At 43.7% G+C, this 26,920-nt stretch overlaps 3 protein-coding genes across 3 annotated transcripts in view; 2 read left to right on the top strand and 1 right to left on the bottom strand.

Moving 5' to 3' along the window:
* Window positions 1-7,466: 7,466 nt before the first annotated feature.
* LOC310959996 (volume-regulated anion channel subunit LRRC8D) lies at window positions 7,467-12,382 on the top strand (the record flags this gene model as incomplete). Its single annotated transcript, XM_083931570.1, has 5 exons — window positions 7,467-7,814; window positions 8,815-9,408; window positions 9,618-9,868; window positions 10,740-11,117; window positions 11,260-12,382. The coding sequence occupies 5 exons, from the start codon at window positions 7,467-7,469 to the stop codon at window positions 12,380-12,382; spliced, it is 2,694 nt and encodes an 897-aa protein (XP_083787696.1).
* Window positions 12,383-13,581: 1,199 nt separating this feature from the next.
* ddx39ab (DEAD (Asp-Glu-Ala-Asp) box polypeptide 39Ab) lies at window positions 13,582-19,528 on the top strand. Its single transcript, XM_083931780.1, has 10 exons — window positions 13,582-13,650; window positions 14,477-14,693; window positions 14,971-15,098; window positions 16,244-16,520; window positions 16,654-16,772; window positions 16,928-17,059; window positions 17,810-17,919; window positions 18,133-18,277; window positions 18,445-18,592; window positions 18,988-19,528. The coding sequence occupies exons 2-10, from the start codon at window positions 14,486-14,488 to the stop codon at window positions 19,002-19,004; spliced, it is 1,284 nt and encodes a 427-aa protein (XP_083787906.1). The 5' UTR covers window positions 13,582-13,650; window positions 14,477-14,485; the 3' UTR covers window positions 19,005-19,528.
* Window positions 19,529-20,161: 633 nt separating this feature from the next.
* LOC310960309 (CCN family member 1) overlaps window positions 20,162-26,920 on the bottom strand; it is an 8,766-nt gene continuing 2,007 nt past the window's right edge. Inside the window, exons 2-5 of the mRNA XM_083931980.1 lie at window positions 26,879-26,920; window positions 25,666-26,106; window positions 24,965-25,143; window positions 20,162-22,783 (exon numbers count right to left, since the gene is read on the bottom strand). The exon at window positions 26,879-26,920 is cut by the window's right edge and continues 172 nt beyond it. Of these exons, the coding sequence (XP_083788106.1) occupies window positions 22,478-22,783; window positions 24,965-25,143; window positions 25,666-26,106; window positions 26,879-26,920 (968 nt within the window). The 3' untranslated portion in view covers window positions 20,162-22,477. The remainder of the gene's footprint in view (window positions 22,784-24,964; window positions 25,144-25,665; window positions 26,107-26,878) is intronic.

The raw sequence follows: 26,920 nt of genomic DNA, 5'->3' as shown, positions 1-26,920 counted from the left end.
ATGGAGTTTGGCTGGTATTTGTGTTGGGGGGTTGGTCAGTCTGTCGACAGTTGCAAATAGGGTTTTGGCCTTATTAGTGTTGCTGTTTATGATATTGGAGAAGAATGTTTCTCTAGCACTTTTTAAGACTAAATTGTAGGCCTGGAGCCTCTCTTTAGAGATGTCATGGTGAATATGAAGTTTTGTATTTCGCCAGATTCGTTCAGCCTTCCTGCACTCTCTTCTCTGGGCTGTTACAACAGCAGCTTTTCTCCAGGGTGCCTTTTGCTTACCAGAAATCGTTTTAACTGTAACCGGTGCAATGACATCTATGATATTCACAATTTTGGAATTAAAGTTGTTTACAAGATCATCAGCATGGCATGGGTTTAGAGGTGGTAGCGAGGAGATGGCATTTTTAAAGAGTACATTAGCATGTTCATTGATGTAGCGCTTTTTGACATTCTTTGATTCTGTTTGTGTCTCCGGAATTAAAGAAATATTAAAGAAAACACAGAAGTGATCAGACAATGAAAGATCAGTCACAAGAACATCAGAAAGATTGAGACCTTTTGTGATAATCAGGTCCAGGGTGTGTCCTTTACAATGAGTAGCCTCTTTCACATGTTGAGACAGTTCAAATGTATCTAAAATAGTAAAAAGTTCCTTTGCACCCTTGCCATTCGAATCGTCAATATGAAAATTAAAGTCACCAGTTATAACTAGGCAGTCAAAGTCAGTGGAGATACTAGACAATAATTCGGTAAAATCATCGAAAAAATTTGCTGAGTATTTAGGTGGCCTGTAAATAACTAACAGAAGAATTTTGGGAGAGCATTTCAACACAGCACACAGGTATTCGAATGATGTAAAATCACCAAGTGACATCTGTTTCCCCTGAAATATGTTTTTAAATATAGCAGCAACCCCTCCGACCCTTTTCCCAGATCTACATACATCAATAAAGTTATAGTTGGGGGGTGCTGTCTCGATCAGAATGCTTGCACTGTTATATTGCTCCAGCCATGTTTCAGTTAAAAACATAAAATCAAGTTTGGAAGTAGTAATAAAATCATTGACTAAAAATGATTTGTTATTCAGAGACCTAACATTGAGCAGACCCATCCTGATGGTGTTATTGACAGGCTTCGATGTTGACTTTGATTTGGAGAGGATAGGAATGAGATTGTTTAGGTTAGCAGGGTGTCTACGTTTCCCAATGTTCTCTCTCTTGGTAGTCACAACAGGAATGTAGAAGGTGCCAAGCTTTGACGTAGGCAGCCTTGGGCCCAGCTGATTATGTGGTCTACTGCTGAACCCTTTTCTGTATCAGTAATATTCAGGACTGCTGTCAGGGCGGGGCGGGGGTGGCCATGAGGGGGAGGAGGAGTGGGCAGCGTCAGAGCTGGAATGAACTACTGGAGGTGGACGTAGAGGGGGTTTACGTAAGAGGGGCGGAGTAGGGCTGAGGGTTTGTGAAGCACGCCTTCGTGAAGGGGGGGGAGGAGGTGGGAGGGAGGTGCCACTGAGATGACGCTGAGGGGGGATCGCTGAGGTCGGTCAAGGGGGGTAAAAATAGGAGTAGGGCGGGGAGTGGGTGGGGGTAGCTCCCGGAACTCCAAGGGGGATAAGGGGGGAGAAAGGCTTACTTGAGGAAGGGAGAAGGATGGAGACCTGGATTTAGGCTTGGGGGGTGTGGGGGAGGGATCTTCACGCCCATTTGAAATGAAAGGGGAGGTAGAGGGGGATGGACATGTCTCCTCTTTGCTCCGGTGTCTCTCATGGTCAGCGCTCTCCTTTTGCAATGGCGGTCCTCCTTCGACGTTCATGATAAGCTGTGTTGTGTCAGTCTTTTCCGTTGGTTCCTCTTGTCTCTTGTCCTTGGCAGTGATGATAGATGGATGACGCAGGAAGTAAGACATGTTGGTCATGAAAAGCTTTACTCCCAGCTTATTTAGACAAAGTCCGTCTGCCTTAAAAAGATGCCTGCGGTCCCAGAAAAAGCTAAAATTGTCAATAAAATGCATTGAACGAGCAAGAAAAACGCTGGAGAGCCACTCATTCAGCGAGTAAAGTCGTAAAGCGTAGTTAGTTTAGCATGTTAGCCTGCTAACATTTGCTAATTATCACAAAACACAAAGTATCGGGATTTCATTAGTTTTGTAGGTCTTTGGTGATGAGGGAGGATGGAAAGCTTTCAGTTCATCCTGAGGGAGTCCATACCAGATTGAATGGCAATCCATCCAATAGTTGTTGAGACATTTCATAAAACATTTTTTTTTTTAAATATCAGCCTCATTGTGGCACCAGAGGAAAAGCCCACTCACTAGTCACTAAAGTCAGTAAAAGAAAATCATGTCAATCTACCTGGTAGTTGTGCTACTAGTATGGTTAAAAAGGCAATCCTTTTCTTCATGGCTGACAAAGGGCTTGGGCCTGAAACGTCACATGGTGCATTAAAAACGCTATTTGAGCTGATTCTGGTGTGCAGACTCACCATTTGTTCTTAAAGGCAATCCCCTCATTCACTTCAGCGGACACTACCAAGTGGGGGACACAAGTAGCTATAGGGAAACTGCACTGGCTAATCCAAGAACACATTCAAGATACAGTTCATTGCTTTGTTAGGATTTGGGGGGAATACGCTTGATAGCTTTTTTGCTAACCGTTAGATGAGATTGACACCACTCTCATGCCTGTATACTAAATGTACCATAATAATAAGAATAATAATAAGAATAATAATAAGAATAATAATGATAATAACACCATTCCTTTATTGTAATTTCTTAACACTCACATACATTGAAATTCATTTGTACTCATTTGTACAACCCTTCCTTTACACTATGACTGGAGCTAACTCGAACCATGAACCTAACATACACGTTTTTGGTGATGGGAGGAATCCAGAATACCTGACTGACTCAAACATGGGGACAAAGTGCAAACTCAACACCGGCACCTCCACACCGCCCAACTGCCCCAACCAGAGATCAACTCCACCTTCTTGCAGTGAGGTGACAGTATAGTCACTGAGCCACCATGCCCACTATAGCTACAGCCAGCAAAGGTCACAAAATCGATCCTCTACAAACTTACTAATTAACATGTTATGTATCATTTGTTATACTAGTATGATTCCTGCGTCGTCTTTATATCCATGTTCATGATGGACAACAGGCAAACCACCGCCCTGTTTCTAATAACCTTTTTTAGTCAGGGCATCAGCCAGTATTTCCACTAAATGTTACAGATTGTTTAGCAGCAGCAACATAATGTGTATGTGTAATATCTACTGGTTGCTCACATTCAAAGACATTTAATGTGCAAAGGTCTGCGGCAATATCGTGATGTTTTTTATGACATGGACGTGTGAATCCTGTCACAAAACACAACCCCGCCCAAAACATCCCTGCCTAAGGGCACGGTTGTGTTAGCGTGTGTGTGTGTGTGTGTGTATGTATGTAAAATGAAGAGGTGTGAAGCCACAGGCCTTTTCACAACAGAACTCTTAAACCGAGGGTGTTGAGCCCCTTGTAATGTTGATCTTGCAACACCACAGTCCCGCTGTCTAATTATAAAGCCATATTTTCCTGTCAGTGATACAAAAAGTGCCATCGGTTTTGTTTGTGTTCTATCTACACAAGATATTGTACAGCGCATATCTCCCAATGACATTTTTACATGTTTGTGTACCAGTTAAACAAGTGACATATGATGTGTTCATTACTGAGGTTTATGGTTGTTAGTAGGCACATAAGCTGTATAATATGTCACTGTTGTGTTTTTAGCTTGTTGCATTGCCTCAGAGTGGCCTAAAAATGAATTACAGACATCATAATTTGGCATAGTGGCCAAACTGTTGGACGACAACTCCCGTATCCATCATGTGATGCCCAAAATAGACTTGTTCTCATTGTTTAACATGGCGAAAGAGACATCTGTAAATCCATAGATACATTTTTGGGGGCGTCACGACCCCTGTGAAATGACTCGCATTAATATCATAATTTGATCTCCTTGGTCCGACAATATTTAGAAGTCTAGAAGAGCCATTCAAGTTAGCAGAGTGGTAAACCGGTAGTAGGCTCAGCTGGCGCAAGCCCTTAGTGCGGCTGCTTTATGGGCCCAATAGTGCAGAAGTCATCAGGTTTTTTTTTCAGACAGTTGAACTTTTTTGGCTTTATGCGCTTTCATGAATGAGCTGGGCTCTGCCTACAACGCTGTATCCAGTTCTCTTTATCCATCACTTCGTTCTCAGAAAAAAATGCCTTCATTTCTAAGTCCTGGTGTCCTCGTAGGTGTTGATGTCTGATGGTGATGTTTCATTGGTTCAGATGTTCATGTTCTCATCAGGATGAATTGTACAACCTTTACCAGCAACATCTTCAGGTCAATCATTTAGGTCAGTAATACTTTGGTTTATGACCAAATACCTGAATATCAGTTCAAACCATGGATCATAAATGCTGCCTGCACTTTACTCGCGCAGCCGTTGTGTTTTCCACTACAGACACGGAAAGCTGTGTCAGTCTCTACCCTCTAAAAAATGACATTCCCCTTACAAATAAAAGAATGACTCCTGGTCCCTCCTGGTCCATGAAATAATCTCAACATTGACTCCCACCCCCCCCCCCCCCCACACACACACACACACACACACACGTCACATGGAAATGATGAGGTGTCAAATTCTGACGAGATAGCGACTCCCAGAGGAAAATATAATTGGATCAAAACGGACCCAGACGGGGAGGCTACGTTCATTTTTTATACAGTCTATGGTGGACACACTGGTCTCATCAGGTAACACATACACACACTTATAAATCCAGAGACACACATTTTATACAAAGGTCAACAGAAGTGAACGCAGTCTGGCTGTAGGTGCAACACTGCACTGTGATTCTTTATGCTGCTGATCAGATAGGCCTATTTAAGATTGTGCTAAACTTGAAGCAGGTGTCTCAAAGTCTCAGAATGTAATCCTTCACTCACACACTTCAGACACAAAAAAAACACACCAGCTGTGTAGACTAGATCATGGTGTGGTTCATTGTCAGTTTGAGTCTTTGCTCCAGATTTTTCTTGGCCCAAATACAAAGGAAACAGCAAACTTAGTTACATATGACCCTCCTGTGCGTTGGCACACACACAAACACACACACACAGAGACACACAGACACACAGACAGACAGACACACACACACACACACACACACACACACAAATAAACTTCAATTTACTGTAATAACATTTGTAACCTTTAACCTCTTAGGAAACAAACACAGTTTCCCTGCAGAAGCATCCCTTCATAAAAAGGAAAGAGTGACACCACACAGAGAACTGCAACATCAACTGGATTACAACTGTTTGAATCAGATTCTGCTGTTATGTGTAACTCACAGTGGTAGCCTAGTAACTTCAGCAGCCCCTGCTGGATAATGCAGATACAGTGTTGTAAAACATTTTCTGTGGGGTGCATGAAAAGAGGTTAGAGCGGCGTCATCCAAATTTGGCACTAAAGTTTCTTATCCAAGTAAGTGATGGACATTTATCATAAGTAAATTATTAGACACATTAAAATATTATGGAAAGTGCCTTTATTCAGAGGGCTCAACAATTGGAAGGTCTTAGCAAAGAGGTTATTATTGTAAGTATTTCCATTTTATGCTACTTTGTACATCTACTTCACAACATTTCAGATGAAAATAGAGTACTTTTTACTCCACCTCATTTATCTGATCACTTAAGTTACTGACTTTTATCTATATTAGCCGATATACACAATATTTTACTGATAATAAGTATTTTCTTGTGAGCATGATTTTTGTCTTATATTCCTCTGATGTTTTCCTCAGAGTCAGTTCTGAAAGAGTTAAAGGTCTTGAACAGGCGTCAAGTGCTGAATGAGATTTTTCAGCCACACATCCTTCGCTGTCATGGCAACCTGTTGAAAAGCTGTGTGTCGACCAGCCGAGGGGGAGTTTGCTGTAAGTTTCAGGAGTTTTTCACGGCAGAACCAGACAGTGCCGGAATGAAGTTTCTGTGAGACGCCTGTGAGCTGATCAGAGGAGAGAGAGAAAAGGAACAAGTCAAGTTATTCAGGTGGGTGAAAGTTAACCCTGGGCTGTAAAAATAACTGTTCACTTGTGATTTATATTTTTGCCAAGAAGCAGACTTTAGAGATGTGTGTACTATGTTTGTGTACTCATTTATTTAGTTTGCTCTTAATTTGCAACCACTGATCAAATTATTTTTATTGGGGTTTTTTTTTTTTTTTTTTCAAATTGTGCTATGAAAGCTAAAAGATCACGTAATGTTGTTTTTAAATTTCCCTGAAACATCCACTTGAAAGTCTGGTTTAAAGCCCTTGACAACTAAGTAGGCCTATGTAACATTTAAAATGTATAACGAAATAGAAAGAAATATAGAATAGACCCCTTACTATTATTTATTACGAGTTTAATCTGAGCTATAAGGCTGTGGTTTGATTAGATTGATTGATGGACAGCGTAAGAAAACAACCCCACCACAGACTATAAAAAATGGAGGTAGCATACCCATCGGGGTCCGTTCTCTTAACTTGATCCAATCTTCCTCGCCTACGGGAGTCAACATTCTTGTCAGACTTTGACTCCGCCTCATTTCCTCTGACCAAAAAAGGGCATGTATGTGACGTGGGGGGGGGGGGGGGGGGGGGGTACGTCCATCTGGCTCACGAGGAGTAGTGTTGGCCAGAGGCTAGCTGTCACTCAAGAGGCCATGCCCCTAATGATTCATAAACTTTAACCTTTAATGAAATAAAAACTAGCCTGGTCCAAAAAGATTTCCCCCCCTCAGTGTTGTCATGGAGATATGAACTAAACTTTCAGAGTATAATGTTTTTTTGTTCCAGGTCTTAAACAGGTTTAATGATGCTGTGAAAACGGCCTGTTTAACATGGGGGTCAATGAGAAACTGCTCTATTATGAAACCCCCTAGTGGATACTCTGAGAACTGCAGTTTTTGGCACTTCCTTATTGGATCAACCAGGGCTTAAACCCCTCCCACAACTACCATCACATTTTCATTCTTGGTTGGTGCAGGAAAGAAAATGTCACCTTTTTCAAAAACAAAGTCAGTAACAGAATCTTTCATGTGTAATGAACATAAGTGTCCGACTCATGTAGGCACAACGCTAATAAACCAAAACTATTTGGAGGAAGGATCCTCTCTTCTAAGGCTGATCAAGTTAGTTCAATTGCTGCTACCAAAAGTGTTGACTTCATAATACTTAGTAAACTTAGAGCATCTGCCTGTAGGGTCCTAACTCTACACCTGCTGATATTTAGTGAGTGCCTCAGTATTTTTTACAATGTTGACAATATCCAATAGGTTACCAGTGATATACTGATGTACGTCAGTTTATGTGCGTAGTCCAGACTTTCCTTCACCATGTCACATTTGTTTTACAGTCACCCTTGTAGGACCCAGAGGTTGCCATGTTTTCCCTGTCGGAGCTGGCGCCTCTGAACCAGCATCAGAGTAGGTGTAAGCTGTTGAAGCCCTGGTGGGAGGTCTTTATGGACTACCTTGTGGTCCTGATGCTAATGACATCTGTCCTGGCTTGTACTGAGCAGCTGTCGAGGGACCGAGTGGTGTGCATTCCCTTGGATCCACTTGTCTCTGCAAACACAAGTAATCACAGTCACTCAACTAGTGGAAATGTATTGACTCCATCTTCGAAGCCCCCGACCCATGTTCCAGACCACATCAGCCCAAATCTTCATTCTACAGCCCGGGGTCGACGCACCCATCTGGTCTACCAGCAGTATGTTTACATAAGCCAGGTACTGTAATACAAGAGCTGCCTTTGTCATTGAAACAGATTGAACAGAACATGAAGCCAAATAAAAATGTTGACTGATAAAACAGCTTTAATCAATATATGTATATTAAAAATGGATCACATGACTTCGTACAAAAGTTGTTCATGAACCCACAGAGAATTATCACCTGACTCTGCAGTCCCCCCTCAGCATTATAGCAACTTTTAGCTTATTGTCTTGGATTTCTGGTCCGTTACTTTACTGTTTTTTACTTTTTTCTTTACTTTTTGCTTGAGTCTCATGGCTCTCATAGTGACGTTTTAGGCCGCAGAAGACAGTTGTTAACGGAAAAAAGCTCTGAACACCTACTGAATGCTACCAGCCCTGCACTAAACAACAGACTGCTGGAGCATTTAGCCTCTAACGATCCAGATATTTACCTCAAGAGTTGGTAGGAGCAGAGAAATAATGTAAATAGTAGGCTTAAATCATCAGGTGGTCAGAAATATGATTCCATTGCGCCTAAATGTCAGAATCAGAATAAGAATCGGAAATACATTAATAGTCCCAGGGGGAAATTGTTTTTGTTTCCAACTCCAGCTATAAAAACAACATATTTAACAACAACAGAAATATAAAACAGTATATAATGTTTACTGTATATAAAACTATATATATATAAAATATGAAAATTACAGTGGTAATGTACAGGTATATACACGTCAAAAGTACTGTAATAACATGCAAAGTGCCGTAAAAATGTCTAAAAGAACAGATTGTTTATGATTGAGTCTGTATTACAGAGAGGGGGTGACAGACTCTCCCTCTGCTGAAGGTGCTCCTCTGCTGGGCCAGTGTGTCGTAGAGAGGGTGGGAGACATTGTCCAGGATAGACCGGAGCCTGGACAGTATCCAAATGTGTTTGCTAACAAGTTTGTTTTCCCAACTTGTTTCCACTGCCCCCAAGTGGATAAAAAAAATATGCAGGTCTAAGTGTCTGCCTTACTGTCTGTCTGTCTAGGTGTGCTACCATGAAGCTTTGCCTATGTGTTCCCGCTTCTTCCCGTACATGGCCATGCTGCAGTCCCTGGTGCTGGTAGCCAGCGGCTCCTTCTGGCTTCACTTCCCTCACACCTCCGCCCGCATAGAGCACTTCCTGGCCATCTTGGCAAAGTGCTGCGAGTCCCCCTGGACATCTCAAGCCCTGTCTCATGCTGCCAGGCAGGAGAGAATCCAAGAGAAAGAGGTGGTGGAGGAGAGACGACCACCCCAACCTCCTCTCTGTTCGACTTCATGTTCATCCCCAGTAATAAACACAAGACGAACAAGCATAGACTCCTGCACAGACAGCCTGCTTTTGAAGAGGTCAGATGGTGCATCCTTTACCGCCCCTCCTTCCCCGTGCCCGTCAACTCTATCCTGTAACTCCACCCTGTCGTCTATATCCCTTGGGTCCCAGCAGGTGTACTTTCCTTCTTCCAGGATCTCCCGCATAGTTGACAGTCCCAGGCAGGTAATTAGTCTGGATAAAAGTGATGGGGAACAGGCCAGGGCGCTGTTTGAAAGAGTCAGGAAATTTCGCTCTCACTGTGAAAATTCCGATGTCATCTATAAGGTGAGAGATCCTCTAGTCCGTTTCATTTTCATTTTTTACTGTCCAAAAAAGTAAAGATTTTATAGCAGCCTGCTATTAGATGATGCTCTTGTGTTACAAAACGAACAGGAGTTTAGTCTTACAACACAAGTTAATGTTTTATCAGGCCTGATCATACTATGTCAATCGATTCATTTTACTATAATCATATTATTCTTTCATCTCTTCAGGTCTACTTGGCTCAGACAATATTCAAATTGCTGATGGTGACGCTGATCTTGAGTTATACCATCCCTCTTCTCAGCTCCCTCTCCTTCACACACACCTGTCACCCTGAGGAGCAGGCCTTGGTAGGCTACACTACCTTTGAGTGTATCCATGTGCTCTCCTCTCTTCTACGCAAACTGCTGGTGGCTTACCTGAGCCTGCTGGGGCTGTACGGCCTGCTGAACTTCTACACCCTCAGTTGGATTTTACACAGGTTAGTGCATTCAGTACGGTATACGATATATACGGTATACATTAACAAACAATAAAATGAATACATGTACATGTAATGTGGAGGGGTTGCCTGTAATGAGGAACCCACAGAGAAGCAATTTACCTCAGCTCTACAGAGCTTTTTAGTGTCATTGTGCTCATTGTTTTCGTTTTACGGCTTTACATTTTTTGTCTGGCAACAATTTAGTTTTTCATTGGCCTTTTGTTGCTATTTAATCTGCATTCATATATAGATTTATAGATTTGTTGGCCGTTAGCCCCAGAGGCTTATCATCCAGCAGCCAGGTAGCCGATGGGCTCCAAGGTTGATTTTCAGAAGATAACGCTCTTAAATATGTACAAAGGCGTCCCAGCATGAAATGTCTGACAGACAGTTAGCAACAGCTGCTAAAGACAGAGTTGGAGGAGACCAAAACTAAAAGTACATCGAATATTGAAATTACATTTGTCAGGTGGCCAGAATGAATCTAAGTAAATACCAATGTTGCTTCATCTCTTATCAACTATTCAGCAGAGATTAGGAGTAACTGGGCTAAGTCTAAGACATGTAAATCATACAGAAAGAGAGGAGACTGTGCATGTATAGGCGTTGTACGTTCAAACAGGCTCGTCAATATATCATTTATCACGTTGTTTGAACAAGATAAACATGTAAAATGTTTGATTCATCGTTTTTTGAGACATTAATACACAGGTTGCGATTGTTCAAAGGGCCTTTAAACAGAAAAATGTGAGGTTGAGCATACCAGAGGCCTGGTAATAGGATTAGAGGGTAATGCTGTGTTTTGGGCAACAGTATATTCTGTGAGATGTATTTCTCATTCTGTTCTTTTGATCTGTGCCCTACTTAGCTCTCTACGGCAGTATTCTTTCCACTCACCGAAGGAGTTGTGCTCCCTGAAAGATGTTCCTGACCTGAGAAATGACCTGGCATTTCTTTTACACATGTTAGACCAGTATGACCCTTTGTTGGCCCAGCGCCTGTCAGTGTTTTTGTCTCCTGTCAGTGAGAGCAGGCTGCTTGAGGAAAGCTTGGAAAGTCGCTGGAGGGAGGAGAAGCTGCGTGCCATGACTACTGTGGATGCAGAGGGCTGCTCCAGACTGCAGTTGGTGGCCCTGCCTCGCCTCCCTCCAGCCCTCTTCATCCTCAGCCATCTCCAGGTTCTCAAACTGGAGCTCATCACAGATGCCAGGTTTACTGGGCAGGTGGCCAACATGACCTCACTCAGGTGGGATTTACAGTGGTGAAGGTTAAAATGTGCTTTACAAATTTGAAACAATGCACATCAAACCAAATGTTACAACATATGTACATGCACATTGTTTTTCTACACATTTAATTAAGTATTGTATTGTTTGTTTGTTCAACAGGGAGCTCCACCTCTATCACTGCAGAGCAGTGGTGGATCCCAGTGCACTTGGAGTCCTCCAGGATCGTCTGGAGGTCCTCTACCTCACCTTTACTCAAGCGTCAGAAATCCCCACTTGGATCCTCTCCCTCCACAGCCTGCATGAGCTCCACCTCTCTGGCCGTCTGAGTAGTGATGGAGGAGTGGGCCGCAGCTGGGCATTAGGGAGCCTCCGCAAATTACGTCACCTCCGTGTGCTGGTGATTCGAGGCATGTTACAGCGGATCCCTGGGGAGTTATGTGAGGTGACAGGCAGCTTGGTGAAACTGGAGATCTACAATGAGGGCACCAGGCTGCTTGTGCTGACGGGCTTGAAGAGGATGGTCGACCTGAACGAGCTGCTGCTGCAGGACTGCCAGCTAGAGCGTTTGCCCTCTGCCCTGCTGGCTCTCACCAACCTGCGGACACTCGACCTGCAGCATAATAACTTGAGAACTCTGGAGGAATTGCTTAGCCTGGCTCATCTGAGACGTCTTTCTTCCCTCAAAATTGCCTATAACCGTGTTTTGGCACTGCCAGCCAGTGTTGGTGTGTTGCGAGGCCTGGAACTCCTAGATCTATCCAACAACCAGCTGCAGAGCCTTCCCCCAGCACTCTTCACTCTTCGTCGCCTTCGTAGGCTCCTGCTGGCTGGTAACCTGCTAGAGGTGCTGCCTGCAGAGGTGAAGGCACTGCAGCTGCTTACAGAGCTGGATCTCAGTGGAAACAGGGTAGAGAGCCTCCCTCCTCAGCTCTTCAACAGCTGTTTGGACCTGCATATCCTTAATGTGGCTCACAACTCTCTCAGCTCATTACCCAGGGGGATTGCAGCTTTGAGTCAGTTATGCAGGTTGGACTTGCGCAGTAACAGTCTGGAGGAACTGCCTGCTGAACTGGGCTGCTGCTCAGGGCTGCATGGAGGTGGTCTCCTGGTAGAGGACTGGCTGTTTCTTTCTTTGCCTCCCCAGGTCAGGGACTGCCTGAGCCGTTCTTGCCCCCCCACTGGCACATACTCAGAGGGTCATTCCCGACCAGAGTCTGACAGTTTCCCATACTTCTCTCCTACACAGTGGAGTTTCTCTTCTGCTCTGGAATCACAGATATAAGTATCTGAACTCTGATAGTATTCTGTTCACAAGGCCTGTTGTAAACTGATGTATTTGTATGTTTTTTAATGTTAATAGTCAATATTGTTATATTTACATTTTAGTCCACGTAGTAAACATTCAGCACATTGATTTTATATCACACTAATGGCTTGCAGGAAGATTCAAAACTAGATTCACAAATTTATAAAACAATGTGCTATGCATACATGGCAGTTACACTGAGAATAAATGGGCTTTAGTAAATGGGCTGAAACATGCTAAATACACTGCTGTTTATCTCAGTACTATTTAAAATCCTAGATCAATTGTTTTGCTTATTGTAGACCATCTGCTTTGTATGGTTGGTAATGGTTATGGAGGAATAACTGTTAAACTGAGAGGTGGTACCTCTTGCAGGGTTCTCTCTGAATATACCTTATAACATTGAGCAAAGGTTCATGCTGTTTGATAGAAACGTGTATATTATTAATTGAATTATTTAATTATGATTAAAATTAGTATTAGTGTGATTGTGAATACCCAAATTGATACCTCTGAATAATAATAATCATCTTCAGTATAAATATATGTATGTTACAACTGAGTGTGCAGCTGTAGTCTCTAACTGTGACCACGAGAGAACAATAAACATGATCATTTCTTGACTATTTCTGTTGATCTGTTTGTTTCCGATGGTTTGTATTGGTCACTTTGTTATGAAAAGTACTCACCGAAAATGTTTCTATGCTATCAAGTCAGACCTGACGCTGATATGGACATTTCAAGCAGGTTATACTGGTCTGGTCTCCACATCAAAACACTTAAAAAAAAAAAAAGGTAATAACTGAAGGGAAAACCTCAGGTTTGAATATTGCTCTTATTTAGACGTAACAGTTTCATTTTCCAACCATAACGTTAATTAATGTATTTGATAATGCATTTTATTTTAGTTCTTTATTTAATTAATTCATTCTTCTTCAACCGCTTATCCCGGGGTCGGGGTCGCGGGGGGGCTGGAGCCGATCCCAGCTGACATATTGATTTAATTCCTTTGTCCCTCGTGGGCTTCCATACAGGACCTGTATCCCGCTTTTTTATACTGCGGAGGACTGCGGCACACTTTTTGTCCAATCGCTGGCTGCTTTTGCCGTTGGTCGTCCAAATCCACCAATGATAATGACGACGCGCTTCAGCGGAGGCGGGACTTCCGGTTACTCGTATAAACCAGCTGAGGCCTCTCCATGCGGTGTTGATTTGTAGCTGGACGCGCAGCTAATACCTACAAGGTAAGAATACAGCATCGACTTAACTATTGCAACAAGATATTTCTTCAAACGCTCACTAACGTCCAGAGAATCGCAAATAGTTTATGTTGCTAAAGTTGCAAAGAAGTCGCTTCCTTTCTTGTTTTCTTTAGGGCGCTACCGTTATTGAGCTAACTAGCGCTTTGTAGTCTAGCATTAGTTAGCTTCTCCAGTAGTCGTATTTGTGAATGTTCAGTAAGTTAAGTGCGTACATTTTATATTCTGGTCATTGCGTTCTTTATTATTACAAATAGCCTATTTTATATTTGTAACGTTATAGTCTAGACACGAATTAGCAAAATAGTTGCCGTATAGCAAGTTAGCTCGCCACGTTAGCAGTGCTTATGCAACACAATGACTTTAGCTTTCCAGTGTAAATGACTCGGAGGCTAACCGGGTTTTGACTTGGCTAACTCCAAGTCTACAATTGACCAGATTTGTATGTGTTTGTGTGTGTATATATAGACTACACTTGTATGCTCCGTGCAGCACACTGACTGTATAATAGACCCGGTTAATAACCACGCTATCGCGATGTTTGCTAAATGAGCTAGCTAAGCTAACTCAATAGCTACACAACTTTCAGTGGGCGTGCGGGTGCACAACAATGCTAGTGTTCAGTGAAGCGTTCACATCACTACTAGTACCGCTGTCGTTAACGTGTTTTAAAATGTACTCAAAACGTGGTGAAGCTCTGAACAAAGAGCAGCATTAGCCCCCCGTGTTAACTCGGCGAGAGAGACTCTGTTCAGCCATGTTGGATTTTGAATGAACAGATTGCTAACCTTTTCTAATATCCTACTTTTAGACATACACAATGGCAGAGAATGACGTTGATAACGAGCTGCTCGATTATGAAGAGGACGAAGAGCCCCAAGGAGCCCCCGAGAGCGCAGCCCCTGCAGGCAAGAAGGAGGTGAAGGGTTCCTACGTTTCCATCCACAGCTCTGGCTTCAGAGACTTCCTGCTCAAACCCGAGCTGCTCCGTGCCATCATCGACTGTGGCTTTGAGCATCCATCTGAAGGTGAGGGAAAGTTGGCTATCTTCAAATATGACACATTTACTTGTCCAAGTAGGGTTCTATTTGTGGATGTATCTCTTTTTTTTAAGTAAAGTTTTCTTTTAACACCATGCCTTTACTATACAACAGGAACTAGTTGTAATATGTTTTACCATAAATACAACCTGTGACGATACTAGCAGGGGGCTCACGTGCAGGGGCTCTGAGAATGGCATGCATTGCTTTTCTAAAGATGACATGAATACAGTGGTTTAAATCTTCTTTTGTGTGTTTTTATTAGTCCAACATGAATGCATCCCACAAGCAATCCTGGGCATGGACATCCTGTGCCAAGCCAAGTCTGGTATGGGCAAGACGGCCGTGTTTGTGCTGGCCACACTGCAGCAGATTGAGCCTGTTGACGGACAGGTTAGTATGCATGTGCACCACACTGGTTCTATGCATTTGATCAACCCTGTCCATGGCCATCTTTTTTGAAGGTGTGGGACATAGCAGGTCAACGGTAGACGCCATTTTTCATCAGAAAGCCAGGAACCTGGAAATTGATTTGAGTTCAGCACGATGTGTTAAGTGTTTCTGGTCATAAATATGAAATAGTTAAAGGGCGTAGTGTATGGTGTGTTTCTTATTGGTGAGCCTTGATGTGTGTCTCTGGGTCGGTTGTTTTCTTCCCGGCTCTTCTATGTCCACATTGCTTCCCTTCTGATTAAACAACGCATTCTGTTTTTGTCCCAGCCTCAATGAAAGTAAAATGGGCCCACATAACCAAGCCCTGTTGTTGTCATCGTCGTTATCCTTTGCTCTTTGTTAAATCAAGCTACCATTTTATGTTTCAGAGTTCTCTAGTGTTGTTTTGCAGCCGGTGTATCCAGCATTGACAGGGCACAAATCTGTTGGCAAAGATTTTGTAAACTACGTTCATGTTTTACCATCAACGGTTATGCATGTTGCTAATCATTAAAAATAATGTTGGTTATTGTTTAGGTCATGGAAATAAGGGCTGTTGACGGATATATTTCATCATAGTTTTCATTAATGACATCAACACTCTTAGATAGTTGCAACAATTGCATTTTTCAGGGGTCGGGTGGCAGGCAATGGAAACTTAGTCAGGGGGAGCATTGTCGTGGATTGTGTTATACAAAAATGAAACTCGCAAAAAAAATTTCCGGTGTTCAGAGATGAGCATTTGTTTACTTCCCAAAAACTCTCAATCTAATATTTGGTTTTCGTCTAGTGCATCAATTGTACCCCACATTCAGGCTTAATGGCTTCGCCGCCGCCTCAGCTATATTATAGCTACACATCACTACATCATTTATAACACATTAACACAACTTTATTCTTGTTTCCACTCTGGTTCTAATAATTAAATCCTCCATGCATAGATGTTTTTTTCAGTTAATTATTTTAAACTTTAGACCTAGCCCACATGTCTTGTTGCGCTGGGCCAGGATTGGATCAAAATGTATCACTATTTCGGCATAAAAATATTCATTGAAGTGTTAAGATGCAAATGGCTGAATCTGTACTTCTGTATGTCCACTCCTCAGGTGTCTGTATTAGTCATGTGCCACACGCGAGAGCTGGCCTTCCAAATCAGTAAGGAGTACGAGCGTTTCTCCAAGTACATGTCCTCAGTAAAGGCAGCGGTGTTCTTTGGTGGCATGTCCATCTTGAAGGACGAGGACGTTTTGAAGAAGAACTGCCCTCATATCGTCGTCGGAACGCCGGGCCGTATCCTCGCTCTCATCCGGAGCAAGACCCTAACCCTGAAGAACGTCAAGCACTTTGTCTTGGATGAGTGTGACAAAATGTTGGAGCAGCTAGGTGTGTGCTCTTTATTTTTTTTTTATTATGGGATCACGTCATCTCAGTTCTCATTGATTCTTGTTGAGGGCACCTCCCAAACACTGTTTAATTCTATATTAATTTGTACGTCTCTGACCTCTTTGTGTAACAGACATGAGGCGTGACGTACAGGACATCTTCAAGATTACTCCCCATGAGAAGCAGGTCATGATGTTCAGCGCCACACTGAGTAAAGAGATCCGACCAGTCTGCCGCAAATTCATGCAGGATGTAAGTGATTGACGAAGTGTTGCTTCAGATTTTCCCTGAACAGTTTTATCAGTAAGAAAACTGCTTGTGCATTATAGCTGCTGCATATTTGTTTTCACACTGCTATTGTACCTAGAAACTCGACTCTAACCAGCTCTCTGTCATCTCCCGTACAGCCCATGGAAGTCTTTGTGGACGACGAGACCAAACTCACACTCCACGGCCTGCAACAGTACTACTGTAAACTGAAGGACAGCGAGAAGAACCGCAAGCTCTTTGACCTGCTTGACGTGCTGGAGTTCAACCAGGTAAAGTGATGGAGCCATTGCACAGTGCGAAGCCACTACATGTTTTACTTAATGTGACCTTTTCAATCCATTGGTTGGGTTTCTGAATGGTTACAGTGGATGCCACATAACGGCAACATTGGCGGTTCGTTTATAGTTTTAAAAAGCCAAAAAGGACCACTTATGAAGTTGTATTAATGGCACAGGGTTTTCAAGGTTATGTGCCAGGCTAACCAGTGAAGACTCATGGAACTTACTGGTCCTACTGCCAACATAAAAATAAACCAGCACATGTCCCATTAAGTGGCTAATGGATGTGCAACCAGGGTTGGTGGCAGCTGTAAGTGGTTGAACTCATCACACTGTAGTAAAAACAACTACTCAGCGTATTTGTTTATAAATCGATTATACCAGAAAATGCAAACAATTATTATGCTGTTTTTGTGCAAATTAGGAAAAGATGTTAATTATTGAGCTTTTAGATGAGGTGGTCGGTTTGATTCCCTGTTTGCGGTCTTTGTGCCAAACTAGCTGACTGCTGCTTGTAGCCTTACAGACAAGGTGGTATCAAGCTTCCCATCTAACACCAGGCAAGAAAATTAATAATCAAATTTCCTAAATTGACAAACTTTTTAAGCTATTCGGTCCCTGAGGTAAATTCCAGTGTAATTTTGAATCCCTAATTCATTGATTTGAATCCCATCAACAGTCCCAACTAGTACTTGCGGTTGCCTCAGCAGCTATGTTTCAATGCCGTTGCTTTGCCCCTAGGTGGTGATCTTTGTCAAGTCAGTGCAGCGCTGCATCGCTCTGGCCCAGCTCCTCGTGGAACAGAATTTCCCTGCCATTGCCATCCACAGGGGAATGGCTCAAGAGGAGAGGTGAGACACATACACACACCTACCTACCCCTTCCTCTTACATACCTACACTCATAAACATATGCTCTGTTGAGCTCCAAATGCTGAGTATGTTTATGGAGCACGAGGCCTCATCAGTCAACTCAACACATCATTGCCTTCAAAGGAGGATACAGTCCAGTAATGCCTACGGCAGCTGTGTAGTGTCGATAATTCCCTGCCCCTTACTCCACAGACTGTCTCGCTATCAGCAATTCAAGGACTTCCAAAGGCGGATCCTGGTGGCCACTAACCTCTTTGGCCGAGGGATGGACATCGAGCGAGTCAATATCGTCTTCAACTACGACATGCCAGAAGATTCTGACACCTATTTGCACAGGGTAAGGTCTGCAGAGAGGAAGTGCCCGTGGCTTTGTGCTGGTTTAAAGAAGACTGTTTTTGGATATCAAGTGGCATGCAGTGTTCTGTTGGTTGCTCATTGTGTAAAGTATTATCTTTTGGGCTGTGTGTGTGGGTTTTTACTGATTCTGGCCTTTGTACTCTTCAGGTTGCCCGTGCTGGTAGGTTTGGAACCAAGGGCCTGGCTATAACCTTTGTGTCGGACGAGACCGATGCCAAGACTCTAAACGATGTGCAGGACCGCTTTGAGGTCAACGTGGCTGAGCTGCCAGATGAGATTGACATCTCCTCTTACAGTAAGCTTTTCCATTTCCGAATGCCTGTGATGCTTGATGTCCTTAGACAGTTGTCCTGATGAGTAATTTGTGGATGAATGGTGCCAAAGCACTTCACCATCAAAACAGCACACCAACACAGCTAATTGTTGGCGTTGTTGCCGGGCTGTTTAATCCAGTGGGATCTTGTCAGCTGAAGATTGCCCCGCAGATCATCAGCTGTTGTGATAAACCGTCAGTTATTATGGCAACTAAAGACAGTTTGTGCTGCCATGTGACTGTGGGGCTCCCATCAAATGGAAACTGCTCTTGCATGTTTAACCCGTTGCTGAAAGTTGGTATACTCGGTTGTTGCTCATCACGCTGATCTTTTACATGCTCAACTCATGTCTCTCCTCCTGTCTTTTTTTTTTTAGTTGAGCAGTCCAGATGAGTCCTCCGGCCAAGCAGATGTCTCCTCTTCATGGATCTTGTCTTGTATTTGGAAGTAGACGTATTTCACTGTTGTTTTGAAAGCTCTGCTTGTTCCCTGCGCTCACCAAACATTTATTTTTGTCAGTTTTTGGGGGCGGGGGTTATGGTCTATTTTAACTCTGTCTTTTACTGTTTTGGTTTTTATTTTGCTTGATGAAATTAAAACTTTTTATAAAATGCCAGTTTTACTGTCGTGGTCTCTTGTGAGGCTGTTTTGTCTCTACCCCATTTTCATCACTTTCGATCTCAAGCAGAGCTTCAGGGAAACATATAGAAAAGTAGTTCTGAGGAACATGTAAAAGTGATTTTTAGCCCTTTTTTAATGTCGGAACTAGTTTGTATAGGAAGTTTTGTGTTTTTTTTTCCTTGACCCCCCCACTGCAACAGTCGGCCTTTAAGTCATGTTTAAATTTTGGCTCACATGGCAGCTCTTTCTTTGAATTTCCAATTGAATGCCTCGAATAAATGAAGTCAGTATGTGGAGTCCTAGTGGTGAATTTGCAATTTTTGTGTCATAAGTACAATATATAATGAAATAATTAATGCAGTGTACTGTACATTTAAAAATGCTTACTACAGGGTTTTTACAAATGCTGGAAATCCTTGAAAGTACTTGGATTTTAATGTGTTCTCAAGGTTCAAAGGCTTGGATCTGCTTGAGATTTAGCTTGTATTGGGTGCCTACGAACACACCTTGAAACATGAAACTATTGCATTTTATTTGTCACCCTTCTGTAGAATGTGGCCACAAAACATAATTTTAGTTTGAAGTTCAGTAACATCTATTTAATGTGAAGTGCAATAATCCGTTTAGTCTGTACATAAATATGAAGTTTACCACAGCTGTAAGGGGCTGGAAAAGCATAAACCTGCATGAATTTGACTTTGGAAAAGGTGTAAGAACTAACTGGTAACTGAGCATGGAAATGGATTAGCATTGACGTTGAATATTTTACAATAGCATGCAGATATTAGCATTTTAGCTTAACACACCAATGTACTACAGCTGTTAACTTGACTGTAGACTCTGAAAATACTCAACATTAGATATATTTATCTAGTCAATGGGCGAATGATCACTTTTGTAAAGGCTCAACACCAAGTATAGGAGTGAAAATGTCTTTATTAAAAATGCAAAATGATCTCATCCCAATGCTAAAGGCAACCAGTTTCCAACAGAAGTAGTTATGAGGAACATGTGAACAAGTTATTTTACTATGTAATCTTAAAAAGCATAACTTTATTATAGATGGTATCAACGTACACCTGTAGACATACAATCATCATGTTTTCAAATTGGCACTTAATGCTCATAAAGGATCTGAACCCTGCTGTGTTCAGTGCTAAACTATACTTGGACTACTTCAGTATAACTCGGTAAAAGGAATGGCCCTTATACAGCAGATAGAACTACAAAGAAGGTAACGATGCATCTGTACATAGCTGCTCTATAATAGTGTCCTTTAACAAAACTAGACATACAGTACCAAAACCACAGCATCTATAAAGGCAAATAGCAATGGAAACATGGCGATCAATTATCAAACATTTTTTTAAAACCACCTGTAAAGTTTAACCTCCAAATAAGGTCGTCGGGCTTCCAGGCAGCAGAGTCTCTTAACTAAGAAAGTTGACTGTAGCCGAGACGTGGTAGAAATGCAAATATTTTCCAGTTTCAGGAAAACTGAAGAAACATTTCTTAGCCAGTGTCTCATGGCACAAGAGAAAACACATTTAAAATAATAAAATGACGCTTCAAATCATTAAGAAACACCCATTTAAAATGTGTATTCGGTATAGGTAATGTCAGTCCCTCTGTATTACCTTTGCACAAGATAAAAGATCAAAGGTCTTGAATCAAGGCTGTCGTAAGGTGCGAGAACTTCAACCCATGTCCCAGTTAAGTGAGATGCTTGGGTTCTTCAGTCATAGTAAAGGATTTTGGCCACAAACAATGGAAGCATAATACAGAAATCCCCTCCTCCAACATGTCTTTAGGAAAGGGTTCTTCTGGCCCTGTCCTCTGCAGGGCCATAAAGCCCTTCTCTGCCCCTGAAGGTGATGTCGACTGACAGCACAGCCTTCAACAGCATTTCTCAGAAACAGACACTTAAACAAGACGGAGCATGAGTTATTGTTTTGTTTCAGTGAGCTGGCATGCTGCTCGATTACAGGCCAGATTGGGCACCAGAGCGGTTCCGCCCGCGAGTCACAAATTACATGTTTACCAGGGTACAGGCCGCCTTCAAATCTTATTTTTATAGCAAACCAGAGAGTGGCTGATTTACTCCCGCTGCCCCTCAGAGTCAGGATTGTAATTTGTGCAGAATTAGGCGGTCGACGTCTCGGCGCCAGAATCCCAGGCTTGTTCTTCTGGTGCTTGCTAAATGTCTCAGTTTCTCGTGGAGGCTCAGGATGACTCCAGCTGCGTAAACAACCTTTGACATATTCCCCACTAATGCGTACAAAGCCTCAACCCGTCGAGGTTCAACTCTGTCTTTTTCTAGAACATACCTCCTCTTCTCCTGTAGTCTTCATCATCCATCATTAGATATGGCTTTCTGACCGCTGTGACCTCCAAAGCAACCCCGGGGTCAAGCCCCGGATCAGTGGGGGAGTCCTCTCCCTCTCTTGGCTGACAGCTGTCAGCTGTTTTGTCCCTCTCAGATCCCTGTTCAGCCGTGCTGATGCTCCCAACATAGCAGCTCCACCTTCCCTGGTGGCAGGCCGCTGTGTCATCATGCCTGTCTCAACAATAAATACCAGTGAATAAATACCATAAAAGACACAAGCCACACTCATGTAAGAACATTTGAGATGCTCCTCCATCTTTTGCCTCACGATCCCAGTTTTTGCTGTCATGTCTTCCCCACGAGTCTTCATTTGGTTTATCAATACTAAGTTATTAGAGTGCACAGACACATGAATCCAGCAGGTTTCATTTTTGGCTCCAAAGCAACATCAGACCAGCAGTCTATTGGCTAGTCGGAACTGTTGCTCTGTAACTGTGATGTGAATCCACACCATTAACAAAAGAAACACCACAGGTTTCTCTCGTGTGTGTCAGCTCTCGCTCCAGCGTCCCCAACAAAAGTCTCAGAGTTCAGGGGACATTTGGTGTGCATCCATGTTTTCCATAAATGTTTCGTCACAGTCTGTAGAAGTCTGGCCGGGCCAGAAAGAACTTTTTATCTACACTAAAGCAGGGGCCGGTCACTTTGCTCTTTCCAAGCTGGAGATGCACTCCTCTGATTCCTTCTTCTTCTCCCCATTCCTCCCCAAATAATCTTTCAGAAAAGACGTTTCGTCGTGTTCACCTCGCTTGCGTCTACTCATAGATACACTAAGGACAGCTATTCTATAATGGGGATCACTATGGGGAAGTTAATGTCTTCTTTTTGTGAGGGAATGTAGGTTGGGGGGATGTTTCCACTAGTCGATGAACTTGTGCGTGTCTCCATAGAGCCATCGCTGTGGAGGCATGGCGGCCTCATTGAGATGGTTGCACTCGTCACTGCACTTGCAGGACTGGATGAACATCACGGACCTGTTGAAGCGTTCGCCGTCAGGACAGGCGAAGGTCACGCTGGCGGTACGTGTGCGGCGGGGGGAGCAGCAACGGCCATCCCTACACACACCACAGTAGTTGGGCCTGTACAGGCGAGTGCTCCTGCAGCCAGCGTAGGACAGGCGGTGTGGTTCAGGGGCCTTGTGGGTACGAGAGCACTTCCTTCCTTTCTGTGGAGGGAGAGAGAAGAAAGAGTGAATTCAGTTTTCCAGTGAGAGTGGTCTACTGCCTCGCTAGCTCTATGATGCTAATAGGCTAATATGAATAGTAGGATTCAACTAGCATGGCGAATAATCTTTCCTTCGGTGCAGCCGCGATGCTGCACACACTAGAGCAGGCTGAACACTGCTTTATAGGCTCACATTACCATTTGCTTAGCGCACAGCAAAATGAAATAACTCATTACTCAAGCCCTTGAAAAACAAAGTTAATGCAGTTAAGTACAGAGACAGGGGAAAACAAAATAAAGGTCAGAACAACCAATGAGTTCCAGGGAGAGGAACATGCCGGCAATAGTTAAGGGTTGACACTGATACAAATTAACGCCCACAGCAGCTCTGCAAACACCGGGAGAAACAGGTGCGCACCAAGCCATCAGCCTCATGAGTGGCTCATGGTGAGAGGCATGAGTGTTGTGTATGAAATGTGAGAGAGCAACAGTGGGCGAACCAAGCGCTCTTAAAATCACACAGCAAAGAGCCGCTGAGTGCAGCTGACAGCCGCAGCGTCCCAGGTTCAGTGTGGGAGAGCTCCACACCCCCGCAGTCAAATGAGGGGAGGTATTTTTTCCTGTCACCTCTCTGAAGAGTTGCAGGATTTATGCCTATGAAAAACACACTTTTGTTGTGTTATCTATGAAGAAGAGCAGCAGTGATGTTCAGGTATTTAAATCGAAAAAAATTACAATTGAGGAAAAGATATAGCACTTTTAAAATCCAGAGACTGTGACAGAACTAAGGTATGGGCTGGATTATATCTTGTTGATGTTGCGCTTGCGAACAATCCGGTTCTTTTGAATGGCTCTTTGTTAAGAACGAATGAAACCACGCCGTTCTTTTTTATCATTATTTGCCCATATCTCACTGCCTGCCCTTGATCCGCAGCTTCACAGCACTTCTGCCTCATCCTGACACTTGTGTCCAACATACATGACAGGCAGAGACCCATGTACAAAATGCCCGATCGGACGCCTTGCAGTTGTATGCCTCTTTGGAACAGCTCTTGGAAAAAGAACAGAACTATCCTGCTGTTAAAACGTGATGTAACGCCCTTTCAAAATATGATTTCCAGGCCCAAGCCTCGTATCTCTACAACGCAGCAGTGTCCCGGTTGTTTGAAAAAATCTAAATTCTAAAAAAAACAACATAATTGTCATTTTATTTATTTCTTATCGCTGAATAAGAATTCTAACTGAAGGAAGAGGTGATCGTAATTGTTTACTTGTTCGGCCATTGTGTCTGCTTTGTTTCAACGGAGCGTTTGGACCCCGAAATCGTATTTTGAAAGAGTGTTACGTCAGACTGAACAGCCGGATAAGATTCGACTCCCATCAAAGAGCCATAATTCCCATCACTACGTCAATACAGCCAAGAAACAGTCCTGCATATGAAGAGAAAACGAACAAGAGAATTTCCCAAAATGTCAAAGTAATTGTTTAAAGATGAAAATGGAAAGAAAATCAAGTGTTTGACCTTGTTAACATGTCTACATGAGGTTTAACGATGATGATGGAGAAATGGGCAGTCTACACCATGGCTGAGCATTTCCAATGTCTGTAAATTACAGGTTCAGAGAGCCAGGGTTTTCAAAATTCAAGATTTCATGGTATGTCTGTCGTGGTGGGCAGGGCCCGTTGCCAGATCCAGAATTTCACAATGAGGGAAAAAAGTAGATGTGCTTCCAGCCCCCTTTCAGTTTTATTTTTATTTTATTTACTTTTTTTGTGAGAAAACCTTGTTAAACATATTAATCTAAACTATTTTGAAATACTTTAAACTGTGTCTGGAGTGGGACTTAAAGCTTTGAATCATTTTCATTTCCAGTGGTACAGCCGTGAACTGAGCGTGAAGCTGCACAGAGGAAGTGATCTAAATCGGCTCTGTTGTCATCCTGCTGAGGAAGCTTCCCACACAGCAACAGAACCATGAATAGACCAAATGGACCAGAAAGGTCTCCAGCTACAGAGGGATTCAGTTTGTGTACATGCCATGATATTTATACCAATCTGACCCCTTGAGAGAAATCCTTTCTAGAATCTATTTAGCATGGTGGCTGGATCGCATGGTGGTGGTCCATTAGAGGAAGTACTGCATCTTTATGAGAATCTTAGCAGCACCACACACACTCCTCACCTTGACGGGGATAGACATGGAGCTACAGGGCCGAATGTTGCACAGACGTGTCTCCTTGATCAGCTTACACCGGCCATTGTCATTGGTAACACGAGAGGAGACGCCCATCCCACAGCTCCGAGAACACTGGGACCAGGAAGTAGTCTGAACCACACACTGATCTCCCACCTGCCTCCACGCTAGAAGAGATGAAACAGAGGACGTGTGAGAGGACAATGGCTGATGCAAAATATATGGAGTCAGAGAAATGAGATCAGCAAAAGTAAAGCTGGGGGAGAAAAGGGCCAGTGGGAGAGAGAGGGAAAAGGAGAGGTCCAGAGATGCAAAGCACACAAGCCTCATTCACTGAACAGGCAACACTGACGCATAGAGAGGGTGATTACAGAGAGGGGAAAGCTGGGTGACAGAGGTATGTGCTGTGTGAGAGCAGTGTGTGTGTGTGTGTGTGTGTGTGTGTGTGTGTGTGTGTGGGAGAGAGAGAGAGCACCTCTGGTGTGCAAGGAGCCAGTGGAAAACAAGCCTCACATAAATGCTGAAACACACACACACACACACACACACACGTAGATGCAGAGGGAAAGGCTCACAGTGAGGCCGTTTGTGCGTCAGGGGGCTAAAATGGCTAAAACATAAACATGATGCTTTACTGCGTAGGGGAAACAGACGGCACTCTGAGGCGACACGGCAGCACCCTCTCTTACCCGCCAGGTGCTTGTTTCCACGTGGCTTGTCCCACTTGCGCCCCACCTCCATCAGTTCGTTGCCCATGGTGTCCTTCTCCTTTTTGGGTTTGTAGGGGTACAGCTTCCGGTAAAGTTTTGGATAAGGCTTTGGGAAGGGGTAGGCCGGGTAGGGAATGAAGGGGTAAGGCGGGTAAGCTGGAGGTTGGGGTCGACGGTGCGCGGGAGGCACGACCGTGGTCCCCTTGTGGCAGTCGATGGTGAGGCAGCACTGGCCCGGCACCTTGACCAGCTGCGGTGCAGGGCAGGAAGGGGACGCCAGGGGGAGATGGCTGGGGCAAAGGGGCACGCAACCCACAGCTCCATCGATGCAGGTGCACTGGTGCTTGCAACCGGCGCGGAAATTCTCGCCGTTTTGATAAATCCGCCCGTTGTACTCACAGGAGCGGCCCTCTGCCTTTGCTGAGGGGAAGGAGGTAGACGGACAGGTTGGTCAAACTACTTTGCAGGACACAAACACAGACAGCAAATATTGTTGATCCAAAGTGAACTCAGTGACGGGAAGAAAGAACAAACAGGAAGTGGCTCAAATGCGTCTTTAATATGCGTGAAGATTGGAGGAGAGAGTGAGAGACACACTATCTCCAGATTTATGAAGCAAGCTCTATTCTTAGATCAGAAAGGAATTTTGACTTGTTTACAATGTCCTTCCACTTCACTCCCTGAGTGGGTCTCCCCATGCAACACCCCGGATACCCCCTTTATATAGAAACACCCCAAATAAACACACATATAAAAATACCACTGTGTACGCATGTGTGTGTGTGTGTGTGTGTGTGCGTGTGTGCGTGTGTGTGTGTGTGTGTGTGTGTGTGTGTGTGTGTGTGTGTGTGCGCGTGCGCGTGTGCGTGTGTGTGTGTGTGTTTCATTGGACTGTTTGTGTACACACTGAACTACTTATATAAATCCCGGAGTTGGCCTGGTTTCAGTCGCAGCTCATGAAGGTGCTCTGTTTTTGAAACGTGGCACGGGCTTCAAACCCAAAGCCCCTATCAAAGAGAAACTCCAGCCGCTTGGCTCGGAAGCCAGGTTCTCCACCCTGAAGTTACACATTCCCTCACTCAACCCCGAGCTAAACCCCAAACTCAAAGCCCAATCTGAACCCAAAAACTCCCCCTGCATCTGCCCCCCCCCCCCCCCCTTCTCCCTCCAGCCTTCCCTCTGTGGTACGTACCCCTGCAGATGCCATGGGTACGGCCCACATCATTGCCATAGT

The sequence above is a fragment of the Echiichthys vipera genome (assembly GCF_963691815.1).
Source record: "Echiichthys vipera genome assembly, chromosome: 17".
In the NCBI taxonomy this organism is placed as follows: Eukaryota; Metazoa; Chordata; class Actinopteri; order Perciformes; family Trachinidae; genus Echiichthys; species Echiichthys vipera.
This window is presented reverse-complemented; position numbering and strand designations above follow the sequence as displayed.

Excerpts from the sequence above, each read along its gene's own strand:
- ddx39ab (XM_083931780.1), top strand. The coding sequence starts at position 14,486 with ATGGCAGAGAATGACGTTGATAACGAGCTGCTCGATTATGAAGAGGAC. Across the intron at positions 15,099-16,243 it reads TTGAGCCTGTTGACGGACAG|GTGTCTGTATTAGTCATGTG; the intron begins GTTAGTATGCAT and ends TCCACTCCTCAG. Across the intron at positions 16,773-16,927 it reads GCCGCAAATTCATGCAGGAT|CCCATGGAAGTCTTTGTGGA; the intron begins GTAAGTGATTGA and ends TCTCCCGTACAG.